General features: G+C 41.2%; 2 protein-coding genes across 4 annotated transcripts in view; one reads left to right on the forward strand and one right to left on the reverse strand.

Moving 5' to 3' along the window:
* PCGF6 (polycomb group ring finger 6) overlaps positions 1–9,289 on the reverse strand; it is a 29,340-nt gene extending 20,051 nt beyond the window's left edge. For 2 of the 3 annotated variants that reach the window (XR_012995437.1, XM_076338938.1), the window contains exons 1-6: positions 8,999–9,281; positions 7,566–7,665; positions 6,043–6,139; positions 5,390–5,445; positions 4,537–4,596; positions 3,810–3,918 (exon numbers count right to left, since the gene is read on the reverse strand). Coding sequence is in view for 2 of the 3 variants with exons in the window: in XM_076338938.1 (XP_076195053.1) it covers positions 3,810–3,918; positions 4,537–4,596; positions 5,390–5,445; positions 6,043–6,139; positions 7,566–7,665; positions 8,999–9,280 (704 nt within the window). In the remaining variant the exon portion in view is untranslated. Of the gene's footprint in view, positions 1–3,809; positions 3,919–4,536; positions 4,597–5,389; positions 5,446–6,042; positions 6,140–7,565; positions 7,666–8,998 lie in introns of all 3 variants that reach the window. The other variant, XM_076338939.1, reaches the window with a different exon arrangement.
* An 891-nt stretch (positions 9,290–10,180) lies between these two features.
* TAF5 (TATA-box binding protein associated factor 5) lies at positions 10,181–22,408 on the forward strand. Its single transcript, XM_076338937.1, has 11 exons — positions 10,181–10,697; positions 11,993–12,233; positions 13,401–13,716; positions 14,416–14,579; positions 15,046–15,181; positions 15,686–15,806; positions 16,774–16,903; positions 18,003–18,167; positions 18,609–18,786; positions 18,935–19,112; positions 20,460–22,408. The coding sequence occupies exons 1-11, from the start codon at positions 10,181–10,183 to the stop codon at positions 20,675–20,677; spliced, it is 2,364 nt and encodes a 787-aa protein (XP_076195052.1). The 3' UTR covers positions 20,678–22,408.
* Positions 22,409–22,588: the final 180 nt, after the last annotated feature.

Here is a 22,588-nt window from a genome sequence, read left to right on the forward strand (position 1 = left end):
ATTTAGTAGTCTGGCATATCAAGCTTATTTTCCGAATCAGGCTATTCCTTTCATTAAACTCTAATACATGAAATAATATTAGACTGAATTTATATATCTTTTCCTCCTACCCTTTATTTGGTACCCCGTTTTTCTTGTGAATTCAGCTATTTATGACTAAGGTTTGTCTACAAGAAATGGAAAAAAACCAACACAGCCTAAAGCCATTTTTAAACATAACATAACATTCATTTTCATAGGAAAAGGTTGTAATATTAATGCTGCTTAAACATCCACACTTCATCATCCTTGATATTTGGAACTTTAACAGACAGTATCTAAGAAGTTGCTGACAGAATATGCCCAACCGAAGAGGCTTTCTGGGCCAGTTGTTGGCCTTCTAGACTATTTACATCACAGGATTAATGCTAACGCTATCTAGGAACTCAGGAAAGCAGCAGGAGTTTCTCTGGAAGGTGAAATACACACAAAGGTGGCAAATGACCAAATTCCCAGCTGGCTTCACCAGAGGTTCATTGATTTGCACAATCTGAGCATGTGATCTACTACTGATCATCTATACTTCACACCTCCATCTTGTAGCGCAATGTATAAATTTCTCAATTAATTAGGCCCAATTCATGACATTTCACTATTCTTGCATTGCATTCGCAAGTATGGACACGAGAGAGGAAATAAATGCAGTATTTCATTGCCCTGGAGAGGGCAAAAATAAAAAATCACTATAAGTCGACTACACTTCTACTGACCATTTGATATAGCAATCAAACGTATTTTTAATGTTTGTGCAGACCACACATTAGCATGGCACTTCAAGTTACTGTAACTGAGTATCTCCACCTCTAAATATGTACCAGCTGTCAGACAGAGTGAAGTAAAACTATCATCAAATTCTGCCACTGAAATGAAATTTAAAGTTACTAAGAAACAAACATAGAAAAGCTTTTCCACTACAGCTGTCATTTTCTTTGATACAGTCTCACAGCCACAGGAGACTAGATAATATACTCTAAAGACACAATATAGACAGTCAGACTTTCAAAGTAACAATTTCTGCTGCCTGGTCCAATCTACTCTAAATTTTCTTAATCCAAAGAGCTTTCTTAATCTCTCATCACCAAGAAAAGCTCTTTGATTTTGACCTTTGAAGGGGAAAACATATTAACCCTCAAACATATAAAGTATAAAAGAAGATCAAGGGTTAAAAGAGTCACTAAAAAATTGTAAAGTAGATGCTGTTAAGCCATCATCCTTTTTTTGTTAGAAACATTCTGTGCTTCCCTCCATATAAGTAACAAAAACACAGTGGACAATTTCACATAGTATAGATGGTATTTGCACAGTATTACCTGCTTTGCTGCCAACACTAGAATGGAAGCTTGAAATAGAACTACCAGAAAAACAAATACGACAACACAGATTCAAAAGTCATTTTGTTTCACAGACAGGCAGATACATGTTTACTAGTTTTGAGGTCTACGTTGCCTGACATCTTCATCTTGCTCTGAAAAAAGAAAGACGTACCTGCTGAGAATCATGGGGGGTGGGGCGCGGTTAGTAACCAGGAGACTTTCACAGTGGAGATCTAAACCAAAGTACTTTCACTACAATGAGTTCAAACTGTATCTAATCCTGCAGTCAAGACAACCTAAGGAAGCTTTCCTATAGAGTCACCAAGTGTTCCAACCTGAAAGGGACATCCTTGGAACTAAAGTCTAATTCCCGTTTTTAAAGTAATTTTACTGTGAAATTATCATTGAGAAAGACGCAGGGCTGTTGGTATAAAAGCATGCTCCTATGCCCCTTCACTCCATATGCTCCCTCTGCCACCTGCCGGGCCAGCACAGCAGTGGCTGGTACCCATCACGGGTCCCAGAATGAGCATCCTTCAAACTCCTACCTAGATGCTAACCTAATGAGATACAGCCACAGCTGAGGCAATAAAATAACTGCATATTTTCCTAACATTCCTAACCCAACATAAATGTAGGGTAAATAGCATTATATTTACTCTTTTCTACTGAGATTTTAGTCAAGGAATTTTACCTTATGTCTGTATTTATCCATTTAATGATGGTTTACCCAATGGGGTAAAAAGCATGCCTGAGCACCAGGTCACTGGGACCCTGTACTAATTACATCACATGTTTTATACCACATTCATTAAAGGGAAAAAAGCCTTTTAAGTACAATTAAAAACTATATTTAAATTAAGTTTCGAGTGTACAATACACTATATAATGCCTTTGCTTTCCTTTCCTGTTCAACACATGGCTCTTGGCTTTACTTATAACAAACCTGCTCTTAATGCAAAAGCATTAACTTCCTCGGTCTCATTTCTTCAACACACGAATGTATTTCCATACCATCCTACTCAGCAGAATGGCAGTATAATACCTTGTTTAAAAAGAGGAACCTGAGACAGACTGTTGAAAGGTAACCAAGAACTGCAAGTGCCCAATTTGGGACAGCCAAGATTGGGTTGGTCTGCAGAACACTTGATACTACAGTTTTAGTCATGACTCCCACTGCTTTCAGCTGTGCTTGTGAGCATTCAGCACTTCTGCAAGTCAGGCATAAAGAAAATGAACACTGAAATTATGTCAGGTATGTGGATTCACAAGGACATTCTATAGCGCAGTCAGGCATTGCTCCCTAGAGGTTTAGCTCTAAGACCTTCTCTTTTCTTCCTGCAGTCCCACTCCTCATCCATTTAAAGAAATTAAGATGCCACATGATGGGCAACACAAAAATAAAGCCAACAAAACAAAAAACCACACACCACCACCTACCTGACCAAAATTTACCCATGGAGGAAATCTGTTCTGTACTCTGAATAAAGTGAGACACAGTGGACATAACATATAAAAAGACTAGGACATGATGTCTACAACGAGTGAGGTTGAATCAAGATGGTATGCTTTGCTGCTAGAATTTCCCAATTTCTGAGGGCTTGATTTTACATAATTTGTGTAAGTTTGCTATGATTACATATTGTAGTTCTCTGAACATTTTGTTCAAAGTCAGGCCAAAAGCAGGCACGATCTGGGTAGAGGGGTAAGAGTTGCACAAGACTCAAGCCACTTCCCCCCGCCCCGAATTGAGGTTCTGCACTGTGTGGTGTTAGCAGAGTAGTTACAGCTTTCAATCCTTTCTCAATTACCCTCTCCCAATCACTAACATATAAATCTGCATATACAATTTCTCTCTCGTGTTCCTGAAAACAACTCAAGTGTTTGGGCTAGATTCCCCCCCACAATCCATGGCTAAAAGTGATTCCTGATACAAAAGCTTCAGCGTAATTCATTAAAGTCTGGGAAACTGTCAGGAAAACTTAATAGTAGACCACGTTATTACCCCCCACCTATAACATTTAGAGGAACACTACTCTTGCTGCCCAGGTTATGGCTGCAGTCCCCAAGTTACATGAGCAAGTCCTGACATAGTCAGCATTAATGATACTGCCACCTACAGGGACTAAGGAAGTGTAAGAGACAGGTATCTCATCATTCAGTTTACTGAGACTACACTACTTTGTTAAAAATAAAATAAACACATGCAAGTTTTAAAACTACACTTTTTAGGAAGCTATTTTCATAGGAAGACACCTTACGCATTTAATTATCTGCATCATCTAGCTATGCATAGTTGGCTGTCACTATTGCACTGTAAGTTAAAACCAGCTCCCCATTGCTATTTGAAATGGAGGAAATGCTCATTCAATGAAAACTAAGAGCCAGTAACAGTTCAACACACACAAGCAGCACCCTCACATCAGCCACTTGGTCTTAGATTTGCGCACAACTCACCCAATGAACTCCAGAAGTATGGAGATGTCAAGTTCTGGTGGGATCCGGAACACGGAGCCCAGAACTTTTCGAGGTCTTCCTCTGCTCACTGGAACTGGCTGTGGGACAGCTAAAATATTCAAATAGCCAAAATGCAAACACGACTTGAAATAAAAGCAGCATAAGACACTAACAGGCGCCAAGCAAAACAGATGAGCTCATAAGGAAAAAGAGCCCGTGCAATTCACCCTATTTTTTTTACGACTAAATCAGCTCTTTATACATTTCATGCTGTGTATCTGAACCAGCATTTTATTAGCTTTCAGCGTGGCACCTCTCCAAAGAGCTGTTTGTTTCATAGTAATACGAAAAATAATTAGAATAATCCTTCATTTGTCAACAGACTTTGAAGTTCTTATTTTTACTCCTTTGTAATGTCTATTATTTAGTAAGGGCCAGAAAATAAAATTAATGCACGTTTTATATATACTTCCTGGTTGTAGGCAAAATATAATCTGTTTAAAAAAAATCCAACCACGATCTCAGTTTAAGTGCCGCCAGATCCATCTTCTATTTTTGTAATTTGAGAACTGTGACAAATCACAGTTATCAGACAACCAAGAATTCCATACTTCCAATACTACATATCTTCTTCAGTTGAGAGCTAATATTTCAAGGAAAGTCCTTAAGAATAAAAGGTATAGTAAATATTTCCTTAACAGTGTCCTTTAAAGTGATTACAGCTCACCTGGTTTGGGCACTTCTAATCCTCTTTCTTTATAGAAGTCATGCATTTGTTTTTTCTCTCCTGAAAAAAACCCACAATACAGAACAGACTGGAATGTTATTTCAGATGCTGAGAATATCCATACAGTTTCAAATGGGCAGAACAGTAAAAACTTTCCAAGTTCCTACAGACCTTCACCATCACTAGCATTCCATACGAGGCTGGGGCACTTAAGATACCCAGACTACGAGTTTGTCAGTAAAAACTGGAAAGAAATCAAAGAAACTGGCCATAAATCATACTGAAATAGCTGCAAAACCTAGTATCCTTCTGGCTTTCATGACTATTTTTATACCATCTATAGTCCGTATATATCCACTAGATGTGTATATTTCACCCAGTCCACCCAGGTGGACTGTGCAGATTCATTGGTTCCCCAAGTTCAAGGTAAATGACATGTGACAGTGAACACACCTAAAATCAGAAAAATGTATGTGTCAGTGAGGAAAAAATAAAAGCATTTGAGAGAATCAGTCTTAGCAACTTTATTTCAACTGAGGCAAGTGAGCTTATTCGGTTGGAATTATATTTTCTGTACTTACACAAAAATATGAGGCATGACTATGAAATATTATCTGGATGTTTATCTGGATACAGTGACACCTGTGTTTCATGAGATAGGGTACATACCGCTACCCATAATAGCATTTAGCAGCCAGAAAGATGCCAGTTGGCACAGCTAATCCATTAAGATTTATAACCAAACATTACAAAACTATTTTAAGGAGCCCAGAGTAGAAACGGGGCTTTGAATTACTCTGTTTTCTGTTCAGTCTTTTCAATCTCTAGATAGTAATAAAATATAGGGACTTACTTTCCTCCAAATTGACAACCAATTTATAGACGATGTCTTGCAGTTGCCGGTCCAGTCTATTAAAGAGAAAAAAAAATGAAAGCATCTTTGGTGCAATACAGAATGGTTTTCATTAAATTGTAACAGAGATGCCAAATACACTGTTGAAATATGACGTACATAAAGAGAAGGGTGACAGAGCAGCAACTCCGTATCTGCCTAAAGTTGTGTCCTGACAGCAGAGCTCCAACAGAGGAAGCCATGTAAAGTTAAAAGCACCACCCTTCAAGAATTCATGAACAGTTTGAGAAACTAAAACTCAATTGTCAGAATTAATAAGTATACCACGCCAACAAAGCCTTGTCTAAAAGGAAATCAAAGCAAATAGTTAAGATCTCATATCACCTGTAACACTGAGCAAATGCATAAAAATACCCAGGGTGGGGGGTAAGAAACCCTAGAAAGGGATACAAACTAGATAAAAATACTCAATTTCTTGTTTTGTCTCACTATTGAGATGAAGCTTACATAAACAAAGAATACAATGCTTTTCTTGTAACTGTTCTGTCATTTGAAGCAGGAAAGCACTACAAGTCTGTAAAACAAAACATTTAAAAGCAAGCAGTGAAACTTGAAAAAAAATTATACCTATAAAAATGACATGAACTTATTACCTGATATTATAAAGGGGCTGTGTCTGATGTACAACGATGTTGCATTTTGGACATCTGTTGCTATAATAGAAGTGTCTCACTATGCAGCTTTTACAAACTGTAAAGAAAGAAAAGAAACCCCATAAGAGTCACATGTCCATTATACAATACTATCTGTTTAAGCAAGAGGAGCAATTACACCCAGACTGCTCAAATAAAATTTGCCAGAAACAAAACGAAGCAAGTTTTTCAACTTTAAAACTCAAGTAAACAGCAGCTCTCTGGTACAGGGTACAACATTCTTGAATATTCAATTAGGATTATTATTCCTATAAAAAAATCCTAATCCAACTGATGCAACAGTAGGTGTTCAATGTTGTAATTCTGTTACCCAGAACAAGAGTAGAGCTAAGACAACAGAATACTGACTGCTGCAGACAAAAGGTTTGCTGAAAAGCACCCTACAAGCAGTTTCAGTAGAAAAACCAAGGTAAGAAATTATAATTCTGCCATTTTCATTGTATTTTACATGTACTTTAAAAATTTGGAAGGAAAGCTAATGAGTGGAAATATCTAGAATAAACAATTTGCTATTGAATCAGCTCTGTATCAGCCTGAACATATCAAACTTTTCCACATTTACCAGGAAACTTCTAAGAGATCACCACAGTTGCACATGCAACATTATGCTGTCCTTACTAACAGCTGTGCATTTTCCTAAACTACAACCTGCACTGAATATTACATGGTATAATCAAGCTAGTAAGCAGTGCCCCATTAAAAAAGAAAAAAAGAAAAAAGAGATTTCCCTCTATATAGTGTTAGCAGCTGGAAGGACTAGGAAGTTGAGATTCTTGGATTCAGGTGGGAATGTGGGTGTGGCTGACAGAGTCAGCTTCACAGAAAGGGTCAGCTTCACAGAAAGGGTTTTATTAGCCTTGAGAGAAAATAGTGCTGTTAGCAATGGAAAAACGGTTAACGTAACACAAGGACTGAGGGGAAAAATAACAAGACAAGAACATTGAAACCAGTTTTTTATTATCCATCTATTTCTATTCGTCAGGCTATAGACTAACTGTTCCACGGGTGCATATAACTGTTTCTGTATCTGAACTGGTATTTCTACACAGCCACTTACCGAGTTTTGCGAACTTACAAGTTCACATCAGCAACAGTTTAGGAAACTCTCTAGTCCATTATGAGCAGAGCCGCCCAACTTTCTTTTCTCAGTTATATACTCGAATTCCTAGAGCCTACTTAAAAAAACCAGTATGTAGTAGCTCTGTTTTTTTTTTTCCTTGGGCTTTATCTTTCCCTACATCTTCTTCCCTCTTAACCTGGGCAACTAAACTGACTTCATGATTGACTGATTTCATGATTTTCTAATGCTTAAAATATCCACAAATGTATTTTCCTTAAGGAACAGAATAAACACAACACACATTCACATCAGAGAATTATCTTTGTGAAGCCAGAACATCTCAACAGCTAATTTTTGTTTGAATTTGCAACTAAACTCTCAGAATGACAATACTCATACTTACAGGTGTGCAGACATTCTGTAATAGTTGTAGCATCAATAAAGTAACCTTTGCAGATGGAACACAGGATGTAAGGGGTCAACTCTGCGAGGTTTATCATACGCTACAAACAAAGACAGTTTGCAAGAGTTTGAATATACAGGCTAAGCCATGAAATTTCCTGATTGCAGCTTCCAAAATATCACAGCCTTAAACCATGAAAAAAATCTGGATCAACATGCTACAGAAATGGGTCTTCCTAAGAGATCAATCATTCCTCATATACAGCTCTTTTCTAAAGACTTCCATCTAGTCTTCTGAATTGACCTTTTTGTGAATGGCAATCCAATTTGTTTCATGAATCGTACCTGAAAAGCAAACTATAAACAACCCTTTTGGGAAAAGTTCTTTTGGATAAACTCTTTAATGGAATATCAAATAATCAGCAAGCCTGAAGTGGATACTGGTAGCAAATAATATCATTATTTGAAAATGCTCAGCAAGCATGTTGGGGCCCCCAATCAAGATATAAAACTAGTGCCATCTCTTGTTTCTACACACAGTTAGGGATTATACAAATACATATTGAAGCAAAGACTGCAATTTCACTGCTCTGAATTCTGGTTATGAAGTACATTTGTCAGGAATGCACACCAGTAGTTTCACAACAATTTTTCTGTCAGAAGTCTACTATGTCAAAAAAGAACAGATTTCTTCTATAGCAGTGATCCGAGATCTGTCTGAGAAAGGTGACACATTAGATTCTTACGTTCCGTTTCCTCTAGTCTCAAAGCCAGACTAAGGGGCTTTCTTTCCCTCAATGACACCATTCATTTCGCCCACATGCCACCGTTTACCACCCTCACAGTTATGCCAAGAGTCTGTAAGGGCTTCATTTAAATGAGACAGATAAAATGAACTTGAGTAATAATAAAAAGCCTATTACCATACGGCTTACATTGCCTAAACAGCGGTCCAGATTCGCACCTGGAAGTTTTCAGAAGTCCCCAAAAGCATGTAAGTTGAAGTCCGCTGCTTACAGGACCTGCCTGAAAACCGGACTTCTGCAGACGCCAGGCCTCACCTGAAGACGCTGCGTTTCACACCCAGCAGCCTCCCCACAGCAGGGCAGGCTGTCCGCCCCTCCACCTCGTGCCCTCCTCACGCTCGCACCCCCGCCCTCATCTCACAGCTGCCCCCGCGGTACCCTGCTCCGCGCTGGAGCCCGCGGGCCGCTCCGGTCGGGGCAGCCCCCGCCATCCCGGCCCCGCCACAGGCCCCGGCCGCCCCGCCACTGCGGCGGCAGGGAGCGCGCGCCCCCACCTCGAGCCGCACGCGCCCCCCGGCGGCGCGGGGCACGCCGGGAGCGGGGCCTGGCGCGCGAGGGAGCCGTTGCGCCGGTGGCGGCCGCTGCGTGCCCTCGCCTCAGAGCACGTCCCCCGCCCCCCCGCCCTTACCTCCCGGTCGTCGTCCGAGTCGAGCTCCCCGTCGTCCGTCCCGAACCGAGCCCCGGGGTCCCCCTCGAGCTCCTCTTCTTCCATCTCCTCTTCCTCGTCGTCTTCCTCGTCGTCCTCATCGCCGCTGGACTCCGAGCGGCTCCGCTCGAACTCGAAGGGGAGGGAGCGTGACCCCGAACAGCTGGGAGCCCCCTCCATCTCCTGGTCCTCATCGGCCGGGCCCGCGCCTGCTCCATCCCCGCCCGACAGCCCCGAGACCACAGAGCCAACGTCCACCTCCATGTCCATGGCTCGGGGTGGGGGGCGGGGACCGGGGCAAACGCGGGACCGTCTGCTGGCCGCCCGCGGGGGACGGCGGGAGCGGTAGTCCGCCAGTGCGGGCCTCCTAGGGCGCGCGCGCGGTAACGGCGCGGGGCATGCTGGAAATTGTAGTTTTCGCGGGGGAGGGGTGTGTGTGTGTGGGGGGGTGTCGCTCCATTGTGCATGCGCTGAGACTCATCCGACTCCTCATTCTTACAGCCTGCAGCTTCCTTTTCTTGCAGTTTTTTTACACTCGTCACTCCTCCAGCTAAGAATTAAGTGACTCGCTAACGAAGCACAGGCAAACGTTTAATTTATCACGAAAGCGCATCAATCACAAGATACCAGTTTCATTCAAAAAAAGGTTTTATTTCTGTAATATCAACGAATCTATATTTACCGAACACGAATAAAAGAAGCAATATTAGAAATGCCTGGAAAACCAAGTGACCCAGCCGTAATTAATTTAATTCGGAGCAAGGCCCGTAAGGGCACGCAGTCCCAAGGCCGTCCTTGGTCTGCTCCCGGGAGGGCACCGGCAGTGGCTTATTAACACCAAAGCAATCAATTTCGGGACGAGGTTTCTCGCATACGCACACCGCAAGCACTGTTGAGCTCCGTGATTCACATCCGCACCGCCACCACCCAAAATTACACTTATCCGGTGCCAGGACGCCCACACCGCAGCAGCCGCCTCACAACCGCTCCTCCGGACTCCTGCCACTCCCGCTGCCATAAAGCGCTCCTGGCAGCGTCGCAAAACGAAGCCGCGAGTGCCTGGGTAGGCAGCGGCAGCAGTACCCGTCCTTTGCCCTGACTGTCGCAAGAGTATCCGCGCCTGGCGGCGGCCGCCCGCTGCCGGTGAATGGGGGGCGATGCAAGATGGCGGCACTACCTGAGGAGCCGGCGGAGGTGGCTGCGGTAAAGCCGGACCCTGAGGCGGGGACACCGCCGCAGCCCCCTGCTGCCCCTCCAGCCGCCGCCGCTGCTCCCGCCGCTCCTCCGGCCGCGGCGGCGGAGGGGGAGGCGGCAGGGAGCGGTGGGGAGGCGGCGCCCCCTAAGCCTGCGGCACCGGGCCCGGCCGCCTCCCCGGCGGCGTTGGACCGGCAGACACTCGTGGCCGTGCTGCAGTTCCTGCGGCGCAGCAACCTCCGCGAGTCCGAGGAGATCCTGCGCCGCGAAGCCCGCCTGCTCGGCGACGACCTCGGCGCTGCTGCCCTCAGCCCCGCCGGCGCCGGTCTTCTAGGAGCCCCGGGCGGCGATGCGGACTCCGCCGGCGGCGAGGCGCTGCTCAGCCGGGTCACCGCCGCTGCCGCCATCGCGATAGGAGGCAGCGCCGCCACTGTCGCCTCTTCCAGCCCCGGGGTGGCGGCGGTCGCCGCCGTGCCGCCGGGGAAAGGTGGGGCCCGCGCGGGGGCTGCGGGGTCTCCGCCCGGGGCGGGAGGCCGCCCCCTCCCGGCGGGACCCCTGGGGACTGGGAGGGGGGGCCCAGTGCCTCCTGCAGCCTCGGGGGCTCTCCGTGATGCTGAGGCACAAGGGTCCGTGTCAGGTCGTGCCTCCCTTGCGGTGGCCCTCCCTGGGGGGGTGAGGCGAGAGTCTACACTGGCGTTCTTGGGGGTGGGACCCCTGAGTGTGTCATTCCCCCATACAACTCGGGAAGAGATCGGGAACTCCTGGGGGTGCCCTCCCTGGAGCAAGGGACCAAGGATAGGGTATCCATCGTATTTGCAGGGAGCACTGTCAAAGTGAGAGGTGCCTCCCCTTGTCTTTGTGTCCCATCTTGACTAACAGCGTAGCAGGAGGCTGAAGGTTTTCTTGGTAGTTAGAGGTGATGGTCCAAGATGTGGCTGCAGGGATGAGAATGGAGGCCTGACGTACAGGCTGCGTTTTGAAGAAAGAGCCATAGGATACTTGTAGAGGAGGCTTTATACGTTTCTGGATCGATTTGCTTGGTACTTGAGATGTCCTTTGGGTAACTGGAGTCTAAGTATTTTTAATCAAGGTGTTCTGTGGGGCAGCTTTACAGAATAGTATAATGAAATTTCAGGAACTGATATGTCCGAGTTCCAGTAAATGTAGAGTAGGAAGTCAGCTTTTTCTGGTATCGCCCGATACGGCTGTTTTCCACATAGAAGACAAACCAATGAAGATGTTTAATGACTGCTATGGAGAGCAGAGCTCTCAGAGTGTTAGCAAGTGACAAAAAGTCACTGCCCTGTAATGGTTGTGTAGTGGTCTTAGTGAATTGTTCACTTGATGAACTTAATTTGCTTGTTTACTGGAAGCAAAATAATTATAGTGGGTATATCTTACAGCCTTTGAAAGATTCTGCTCCTCATTTGACAGTTTCTAGCCTTATGAGTAAAGATAACTTATTTTGGTGATAGTTAGTGGCTTCCTTTACACTTGCAATCCTAGCTGAATTAGGCACTATGTTAAATACCTTATAGGCCACTGTTGGCAGGGAAAGCACAAAAAATGGCTGAAGGTGCTAGGAGAATTGGCTGCTGGACTGTAATGTGCTACCATCCTCTCACTTGTATTGTTTAAACTTAGTGCTGAACAAGTGCAAGACTTAGTGTCATGTTTTGCTCAGAGCGCCTCACCTTACCAGTGGAGTTGTTAGCTACTGTATATTTGCTAGCTCTTTCAGGCTGTCTTATAAGCTCTTGTTATATGCTAATGCTTTTGCAGTTGGAGGAGGCGTTGTTGTGGAAGACCAGCCAGATGTGAGTGCAGTATTGTCTGCCTACAATCAACAGGGGGACCCGACCCTGTACGAGGAATACTACAGTGGATTAAAACACTTCATTGAGTGTTCCCTGGACTGTCATCGAGCGGAATTGTCTCAGCTGTTTTATCCTCTATTTGTGCACATGTACTTGGAATTGGTCTACAATCAACATGAGAGTGAAGCAAAGTCTTTTTTTGAAAGGTAATTTATTTTCACTTGTGCATTTGCGTTATTTTGTGTTTGCTATTTTGATTAAATCTGTAAGTTGTAGTAGCATAGGTTTTTACATGTATGTAGGTACATACTATTTTTCTTCTCTAATGTTGAAGAGATTTGGAATCTGAAGTAATGGTGCCATAGATTACAGTAACTGTTCTTAAATCCTTTTCCAATCTCCTATGTTAGAAAGATATGCAAACTACATGCTTTTGAACTGTCCATGGGCAGATTTTAAACCACCTTTATGGTGAGCTGATGGGCTCCTTGCTGCAAAAGTATCAATGAAGAGATGCTGCTTCTTTAGGGAAAGATTGTGGGGTCATTTTTTAGCACTGGAAAATTGCACTGAGATGCCAAAGTAATGTACACTGTAAGTATTTGTTAATGTCATAGCACGTATATTGAAATTCTTCAAATGAGATTAAAGGAATTAATTTTTGGCTAATCTGTAATTTTCTGTGCTCTTCTATGTTTCACTTTTTTATCACTCAAGAAGAAAATTAAATTTAATTCGTTTTCTGGATTCAGGCCAATTATGAAATATTTCAGTCCAAAAGGGTAACTTTGTCTCCCTCCAATATGGTCGGCAAAACCAGTTCTGTAATAGTTAAAATGTTCCCTGCCACAACTATTTTATAACATGGTTTGAGTAAAAATGGAAAACTCTAGACATATGTTAGCTATTAGATAATGCAAGTGGAGAGTGAGAAACATATACACTGTGAAATGTGCATATTCATATAATGAATCAGGTATAAATACATCCAAGTAGTTTTGCCTAATAAAAAATGCCCTGTACTTTATGATACCACAAATTAGGGTTTCATTTCTGTAAATAAACGTGTTAGTGTAACTATTTACTTCAGGTGAGAACCCTTTGGGTGTATGAAATTCTGTGAGGTTCCATTTGTGTGTTCTCTTCATCTTGTTTTTTAACTGTTGAATGCTCTTACCGTATACAGTAAGTCACTGGTGTATCTTCCCCAGGATTAAATTTATTTCAGCAGAAAAATAATCCCATATGTAGTCAGTAGCTTCCAAAAGGTCCTTACATATATGTTTCATGTTAAAGTAATGTAAATAAGTGTGCACTTAGGAGATAATGTTTTTGTAATAAATCTTTTATCGTATCTTAAATTGTTTCAATAGATTTCATGGGGACCAGGAGTGCTATTACCAGGATGACCTGCGTGTATTATCTAGCTTAACGAAAAAAGAACATATGAAAGGTAACGAGACCATGCTGGATTTCCGAACAAGCAAGTTTGTGCTGCGTATTTCCCGTGACTCTTACCAGCTCTTGAAGAGGCATCTTCAGGAAAAGCAGAACAATCAGATCTGGAACATTGTTCAGGAACATCTTTACATTGATATCTTTGATGGAATGCCTCGCAGTAAACAACAGATAGATGCTATGGTTGGAAGCTTGGCTGGGGAGGCAAAACGAGAGGCTAATAAAGCAAAGGTAGGAGGCAAAGATTGTTGCACTTTTATAATTGAACAATTCTCCCTAGTTTTTCAGGGAGATACCTTGGTATAGACTGACAGTTGTCACTTGAGATCTTAAAAAACAGCATGAACAGAACAAAGGAAAAGAACTGTACAAATAGTTGTTGGCAAGAGTAGAGAGATCAAGATGTGTCGCTGTCTGGTAGAAGAAACCATTGAACCCCTTTGAGAGACAACCTTGTATTCAGCCCACTGAACTGAACTTAAACTAACTCATGAATTACTCTGTGGTTTTAAAATGGATACCTTGGCTTCCTCTTTCTAACAGCAGACGTAATTTGTACTTACTGCCAGTTCTTACTGCAAGGGCTGTTTGTGTAGATCTTGACAGTGTAGTACCACAGTACTATACAGATAAATTATGTAAGCTGTAGGGATTCTACTTTAAGGAAGTGCTAGGAGATGGTGGGAGAACTTAGAGTTGTCCAGATCAGTTGCTGGGTAAAACAACAGAACATGTACTACGTTGGCTAACCAGTAATATATGCAGTAATATTAAACATAGCAGTTTTAAAGGGGCAGCTCTATTGCTTGGACTATTACGTTGAAAAGTTTCCATTAAAAAAATTAGTTGAAAAGTTTCCATTAAAAAAATTAGTTTTCAGTAAGAACAGCAATTACTGTTTTGTCTCATGTGTGTTTTATTGGCTTGCAGGTTTTCTTTGGCTTATTGAAAGAACCAGAGTTTGATGTGCCTTTGGATGATGAAGATGAAGAAGGAGAAAATGAGGAAGGAAAGCCAAAGAAGAAAAAACCTAAAAAAGATAGTGTAGGGTCAAAAAGTAAAAAACAAGACCCTAATGCTCCTCCCCAAAACAGGTACCAAGGGAACGATGTGTAGAGAAGTCTTGTTAAATCCAGTCTTGTCATGCCAATTCTGCATCGCTGTTCACGTGACATTTCTAGCATTTTGGCCATTTCAGCTGTACACAGCTTTAGCCGTAAGACTTCTCAGGGAGTTAATGGAAAGCTTAGCATATAACCCTCTGTCTTTGCCCTTCAAGTCAATCTAGATTTCGCTTGATAAAATTTTACTCAGTTACCCGCTAATCTTTGCAGGTCGTACTCAGTTATTTATCTTGTTCCACTGCCTGTCTGAAATTCTTAAAGTTACTGGCTCTTTTTCTCATCAGTTAATCTTCTACATAGTCTTTCATTTTTTCTAATTCTTGTTTCGTATTTGACTATTGAGGTATAGGATTGCATGTGAAGGTTTCGCTTTCTTTGTTTAGATTAACAATATGGAAGGTGCTTTTAGTTTGTAAAAAATGTGTGCTTCTTGTAGAATTCCTCTGCCTGAACTGAAAGACTCTGACAAGCTGGATAAAGTAATGAATATGAAGGAAGCTGCAAGGCGTGTGCGTCTTGGCCCAGAGTGCCTGCCCTCCATCTGTTTCTACACGTTCCTTAATGCTTACCAGGTTGGTAAAAGAAGAGTTCGGGTAATATGGAAAAGGCAATCAAAATTATAAACATCACTCTTAATAAAGAAAGACGACTTAACAGCATTGGCAAGGGTTATTGGAGTATTGGAATAAGCGTTGCAAAGTTTTTGTTCCAAAATGTTCAAAATTCTCTTTAAAGACTCCTTCAACTATATAATTTCCACGTTCCTTGCTTTTGCTCTGATTTTGCCATAATTCCTTCTTTTGCTTTTCCTGTGGGGCCCTAAGTGTCTTCTACAGATGTTTTGCACCAAAATACTGGAAAACAGTACTGTTTTGTCACTATTGACTGAGCTTCATTCATATAGCTTTATTTTTAATGGTGCAAGAATTTACATGTCTTTATGTCTATCCTAGAATAATTCCCTCTTGCTTTTGTAAATAAGTTGAATTAATTTTCTTATTAGTACTTAGGATTTTGTAATATTTGAAACGCATCATGAAAGATACAAACAATATAAATGGATATTTTGTGTATAGGGTCTGACTGCAGTGGATATTACAGATGACTCTAGCATGATTGTAGGAGGCTTTGCTGACTCTACTGTCAGAGTGTGGTCCGTGACTCCGAAAAAGCTACGTAGTGTGAAAACAGCAGCAGGTAATTAAGACAACACTTAAAATGAGCATGCATTACTTGACAGCTATGTTTTGCGTGAACAGAGAAAGGTGTCTGTGGCAGGAGAGTTGTCTTCAGCAGCTAGACGCTTTCACTTTGAAGAAACAATATGTGCACAGATGTATGATCGCATCTTATATACTACCATTAGAAACATTTTTAAAGGAATGAGAAATCTGGTTGTGTACACCTGCTGTGAGGTGGTCAGTGCATGGAGCTTGGAACTAGCCATAACTGGCGTGGAAGTAGCCACCTTGCTTCTTAACTGGATGGTAACTACAGGGTGTAGTAGACAGTTGGGTTTAGGTGATTTAGGGGAGAGACTAGAGGTACCCTGGGGGAAATTATAGGAGGGAGGAGAATGTCCTGTAGCTCAACACCTATGCAAATTCATGGAAACCAGGCTTCTTTAATTCTGCTCTGTATGTAACAATGTGTTGCGGTTGAAGCTAGATACCACGCAAACGTTTCTTAATCTTGACATTCAACTGAGATGTGGTCATGATGTTCAGCAAACAGTAGCCTACAGACTAGAAGTTATTTTAAGTTGTGTGTAGTGAGCAGCTGTCAAAACATGTCTGTAAAGCGTGTTTGTGGCATATTAACTTCCTGGGAAAAGGCGTGAAAATTTGGCATCTCTATCAAGATGTTATTGTGTTTGGAGGCTGAACAATGTATGTATGAAAAATAACACACGTCAGGATTAATTTATTTTAACTCAGTGAAGACTTAAGAAACAGTGATTATTTATGTAAAGCATTTTCACCTTTTACAATGGTAAAAAATATTTTAAATGCCATTGTATATTTCAAACTTACCAATTCCCTGGTACTTTGTCACGTTCACATCATAGTTGCCTCTTTTAGAGAGAATATTGTTTTCCTGTTCATGGCATTTATCTTTGAACTTCTGACAGTTATTGTGATACATGAACTTTGAAATATTGCAGACCTCAGTCTCATTGACAAAGAATCAGACGATGTCTTGGAGAGGATCATGGATGAGAAAACAGCAAGTGAGTTGAAGATTTTATATGGTCACAGTGGACCTGTCTATGGCACCAGCTTCAGTCCTGATAGGTAAAATAAGTTTACAAGCTAACTAGTTTGCTTGTCTTGAGTTTTAATTGTATGCTACTGAATGCAGACATGTTCTTAATGCAGCTTTTTCCAGAAGGTTAAAGCAGTTCTTGTTCATGCAGCTTATAAGAAACTATGTGCGAGTGTAAGTGCTCATTATGCTCAGGGTGTTGGGCACTGTCAGCTAGTACTGAAATCAACTGGAGCTGAGGATGCCAGCATCTTTTTTGAGGCTCAGGACTTAGATGGCAAAATAGACAATCTTTTTTTTTTTTTTTTTTTCCCAAACTGTAATTTAAGCTGGGTTTTAACTAACTGAATTGTAGAGGGGAAAAATATTGCAGCATTGATTTCACTTACAGAATTGCAAAACATAAAACCTGACTGAGCAGCATATTGTTGCACTTCTTCAAGTTTCTCATATTCTATTTAGACTTTATTTTCAAAATATATGGAATAGTGTCTTTAAAATAAGAGATTTAAAACCATTATGTAATTATGAGAGTCTGGATGGTAGAAAGGAGGTTTAAATGTCTAAAGTTTTGCTTTTGCATGTGTCTAGTCAGGAAACAGCCATCACAGAAACACAGCTGAGAAGTAAACTTTGTGTGGAACATGAATATAGAATCTATAATTATGACCTGAGAATGTGAACATGATATGAATTCTCTTTCAGGGAATCCTGAAATTTTGTTTAGAGTTATATTAAAAGATTTTTTTTTTTTTTTTTTTTTAAAGTAACATAGCATAGCAGTTTACTAGCCATTTCTTCATATAACTGGAATTCCTGAGTAAAGTCCAGCTCTGTGGTTTTTTTTTAATTTTTTTTCTCCCCGCAGTATTGCTGTAAGTGTCATCAGAATTAGTCATCAACATCCAATTGTCTGTCTCTTGCATAAGGGCCTAGGACTAGATTCTGTTTGAATTGATTATTGTTGCTTACCCCACTAAAATGCTGATTTATATGAGACATGCTAAACAGATGCTGTTCAGTGGACAGTTTTTCTTATCATAGACATCTCACGGTGTTTATGCAATAGTTATAAAGTCCGTGTGTAAGTTTTTGATATGTAATGTGCTATACTTTCTCCTGTGACAGGAACTATCTGTTGTCCTGTTCTGAGGATGGCACTGTCAGACTGTGGAGTCTCCAAACATTCACATGTTTGGTGGGATATAAAGGACACAACTATCCAGTATGGGATACACAATTCTCTCCTTATGGTTATTACTTTGTGTCAGGGGGACATGACAGAGTGGCTCGGTAAGAAACTGGATGGGTTTTTTACTTGTCTGGGTCAGTTTGTGGTGGATTAATCCTGAAAGTGATTAGCTGATATACTCTAGCCTACCTTATTACTGGAAATAAATTTTATTTCATGTCAATTAAAATACTGAACAAATGTTTTAATGTAGGTTTTTTTTTTTCTTTTCAACACACATCAGATTATCTGACAACTAAAGAGATGCTGTCCTCTTATGTGACCATCTGATTAGAAGTATTCTCTTCCAGTTGTTTAACAACTTGATGGAATGTTCTTTATTTCTCCCTTCTGAAAACTATACTTTTCCAAAACAGATCCTGCTAATTCAATAAGCTGACCAGTAAGAAACCACTGCATAATTACTTCCTTTTATTCCTCATTGTGCAACAGATACTGAACTTCATTAGGGTTCTTTTTATTAATAAAGCTTTTCTTTTCAGCCTGTGGGCAACGGATCACTACCAGCCTTTACGGATATTTGCTGGCCATCTTGCTGATGTGACGTGTACCCGATTTCATCCAAACTCCAACTATATTGCCACGGGCTCAGCAGACAGGACTATACGGCTCTGGGATGTTCTGAATGGGAATTGCGTAAGAATATTCACTGGACATAAGGTAAGGGCCTATCACTCACAATGTGAAGGTGACTTTATTTCTGTGATGAGATTCTGAAGAGTAGCGTTCAGAACAAATACAGCTTGACTGACTGAACGTGAGTAGACTTACAGTAACTTGTTTGGTCCCCCCCAAATGTCTGTTTTAGGGACCAATTCATTCATTGGCGTTTTCTCCTAATGGACGATTCCTGGCTACTGGAGCAACAGATGGAAGAGTTCTGCTGTGGGATATTGGACATGGCTTGATGGTTGGAGAATTGAAAGGGCACACTGACACTATCTACGCACTCAGATTCAGTAGAGATGGGGAGATTTTAGCATCAGGTAAAATTCACTGGAAACAGTGAAGTTTCCATTGTCTTCCATGAGTCTGAAGAGAAATTATATAATTGGTTCCTTAAATTGAGGAAGACAAAGTAGAATCACTTGCTTAGCAAAAGCAGCAACTTAAAACTGCTGGTACAAGGCAAGTACTTCACTGGACTGTGAAGTATGACCCCTCACTCTTCCAGGAACTGAAGGAAGGGTGTTATGCAGTTAGACAATAGTGAAGGTTGGGATCTGTGTAGTGTTGGTGGAATCTGAAGTTAAGAAATAACTCTAGGGCAGACAAGAAGTGGCTGGACTGGAGAAGCGCAGGATACTGGAATGAGAGTGGGACATGCGGCAGGACTAAAAAGGAGAGGAAAGGATAGAAAGGAAGATGAGTTATCCACACCCTTACTATTTCTTCATGGTAGATTTTTGATACAGAAATGTGTATGTAATATTAACAATTAGGTCTATGAGCAGCAGAACTTGTGAAGCCTGCTTGTTTTTCCTGCCTGTCCACATAGATTCTCTGGTGCCTGATACAGCAGAGCTCCTTTGCCAGTTTTACCTCCATGGAGGCTCAAAGTTTTGTCTCTTCATGTTTAGTGAACTGTTTTCTTAAAATGTATAGGAATTTAATGAATTTGAAACTTGTTCTGTTCTGTCAACTGGTTGAAATGAGCCAACAAGTTCAAGTTACTGACAGAAGAAATGATGGACAGACACTGTAATTACATCAGGGTAATTTCTTCATGAAACCAGGCTAGGAATAGTCTAGATTTATTTAGTAGTATGTTCCTAAATGCAGTGCAGTGAGAATCCTCGGTGAGCCACTACTACAGGAGCAAAAGCTAACAGACAGGGTACAGGTTTGATCCAGCCTGCAGGGTGGTTACTTCAATTTATCTACCAACGTGCCAGTGAAAGCACAGGCCACTGGGCCTGCAAAATTCTGCTGTCTTCCCTGTATCAAACAAAGAAACTGTTATTATGTGACTCAGAATCATAAACACTTCCTGAAATTGGCATCTAGCCCACAGGATGGTCCTGCTTTTTCAGTGCTAGGTGATATAATCCAAACCCAAATGTTTTGAGAGAGTAGTTCTTTGTGCTTTATCCACAGGGCATTCAGGTTAGATTACAGGAAAGCTGAAATCCTGGTAGCTTTTATGCGTGCATTCAGTATATTAGAAGCTTGTTAAAGTCTGTTTCCTTGCAGGATGAGGGCATAAGTCTACAGTTATGAGCAAACATGCTTTTTTGAACTTCAATTTCTGTTAACTTGCTCCACAGTAACTTTTTTTATACACCTTTTTTCTTAATAAAAGACTTCAAACTGTTGTTCTTTTTTCTTTTTAGGTTCAATGGATAACACAGTTCGTCTGTGGGATGCTGTGAAGGCATTTGAAGATTTAGAAACCGATGACTTTACTACAGCCACTGGACATATAAACTTGCCTGAAAACTCACAGGACTTGTTACTAGGTACATACATGACCAAATCAACCCCGGTTGTACACCTCCATTTTACACGCAGAAACTTGCTGCTGGCTGCGGGAGCCTACAGTTCACAGTAAATCGGGAAGCTGTAAGACTGGCTGTGCCAAGTCATGCAGTAGTGACCTCAGGATGCAAGACGAGGAGGAATGTCTTGTACAGGTGGATCCCACTAGTCTGTTGCAGGAAAAACGAAACTACGTAAACTAATGCAAGCAGCGTTTCTCAGTTCTGCTATTTCATATTTATCCACAGTTTGAAAATGCTGGAGATTGACAAGACATTGTGGCTGTAAAAGAAGGAATTGTTCGTGGTGCTTTTGATAAAAAAAAAATATATATATGTGTATATGAAAATGGCTGTCTCCTCTCAGAGATGGTATTGAGCTCTGCTGAAACTTGTGGAAAGTTGACAGCCTTGGTATGTGTTCTCAAATGATTTTTTTTTAAAGCACTTAATTTATGGTTAGCAAATGTTTAATCAGTCTCAAGCACAAGCAAAAACTTCTGTTTCGGAGAAGAATGTAGTTTAACTCACTATAGGCTGGGCAACAGGAATGGTGAGAGTATCACAGCAACAAACAGGGCATTGAAAGAGTAGGTCCTACAGGCAGAGGCTTGTGGGGATCTGCCGCGAAGTTACATGTGTGGGTTTTATGCATCCAAATGCTAAGTCCTGAAAAGATTTCAAACTCCCGTGCTCTTTTGAGGTATCGGAAACGCAGATCTTGTTATTCTGTTTTCACAGGTAGCCAATGCTGTAAGTGTGATAAGCAACTAGAAGTGCAATGTGAACTCTGTTTACTTTCATACTTTATTGTATGGAGGAAAAAAAAAGGGGGGGGACGGACTGAGGGACAATTGAAATGTCCATTATTTAAAAAAGTGGACTTAAACCCTTTTACATTGTATTAGATCTAGAAGAACTTCACAAACTTGTGTCCTTTCTGCATAAGGTTTAATATATCAAACTGTAAAACTAGCCAAGACATTGAAACATTATTGCAGAGTACAAGGATTGATCAGTCCTAAGTGTCAGTTTGCTTTTAAAAGGCCAGCTTGTCGGCTGAAGTGACAATTTCCACCCATGGAAACATTGCACCCCAGTATGTCCTCCTGGCAACCAATAAAGCTGTGCTTTATTTCTAAGGAAGAGTAAAACATGCAAAATGCTGGGAGATGTAACTTCTTTCTAGGTCTTTGAAAAGAAAACACCACCACCAAAGGACGGGCCCAGTTTGGTGGTTGGTTTGTTTTTTTGTTTTTTGTTGTACGTTTTTGTTTTGTGGCTGTTTTGTTTTTTAAATCTCTTACAAGTGATATACAGGGAAATCTGTTTTGCGTTCCTCATTACTTCCAGTAAGGGCTTGGACACTTGAACAACCTGCTGGCTCTCTAGTGAGAATAAAAACAAGACTTGACATTTCGAAGGTAAAGTAAATGGAGAGCTACCTCCCCTCTCATCCTTTCTCTGACTCTTACTCTTCGAGTAAAGGTATATTACAGGCATTATACATCAAAATAAAGAGTGGAAAATTCATTAGGAAGCTCACCTGGAAATTTTCTTTAAAGAAAAAAGGTTAAAACTAAATTATTTTGGATTTTTTTTGTGTAATGGTGCCTCAACAAAATTTCCTAGCTCCCAATATGACCAGTTGGATTTAAGTACAGTTATGGTGACTCAAACAAGTTACCTAAAACAAAGCATGTACAGTTTGACAGCTTAAAGAAAACACTGCCACATTCTGCCTTTGTATTTTGTACAGTTTTATACTTTTGATATTATAATAAATACTAAAACCACATAGTTTGTGTCTATATGTTACAAGAAAGTATTTTCTTCCCGTGATGGCTGCAATGGAAGCAAGAGCAGTGCTTGTAAGGGTGAGCACTCTGCTAAGAGAGAGAAAGTAATTCAGAAATGGTAAGTTGATGACTAGCCATCTCATGTAAAGCTCGTTCTAAAGGTGAGTGAGTGATGGGTTCCAGCTT

The sequence above is a fragment of the Aptenodytes patagonicus genome, chromosome 5 (genome assembly GCF_965638725.1).
Source record: "Aptenodytes patagonicus chromosome 5, bAptPat1.pri.cur, whole genome shotgun sequence".
In the NCBI taxonomy this organism is placed as follows: Eukaryota; Metazoa; Chordata; class Aves; order Sphenisciformes; family Spheniscidae; genus Aptenodytes; species Aptenodytes patagonicus.

Coding starts and splice junctions, on each gene's coding strand:
- TAF5 (XM_076338937.1), top strand. CDS start 10,181: ATGGCGGCACTACCTGAGGAGCCGGCGGAGGTGGCTGCGGTAAAGCCG. Junction 15,182..15,685: donor CGTTCCTTAATGCTTACCAG/GTTGGTAAAAGA, acceptor TTTTGTGTATAG/GGTCTGACTGCAGTGGATAT. Junction 18,168..18,608: donor GGACATGACAGAGTGGCTCG/GTAAGAAACTGG, acceptor TTTTCTTTTCAG/CCTGTGGGCAACGGATCACT.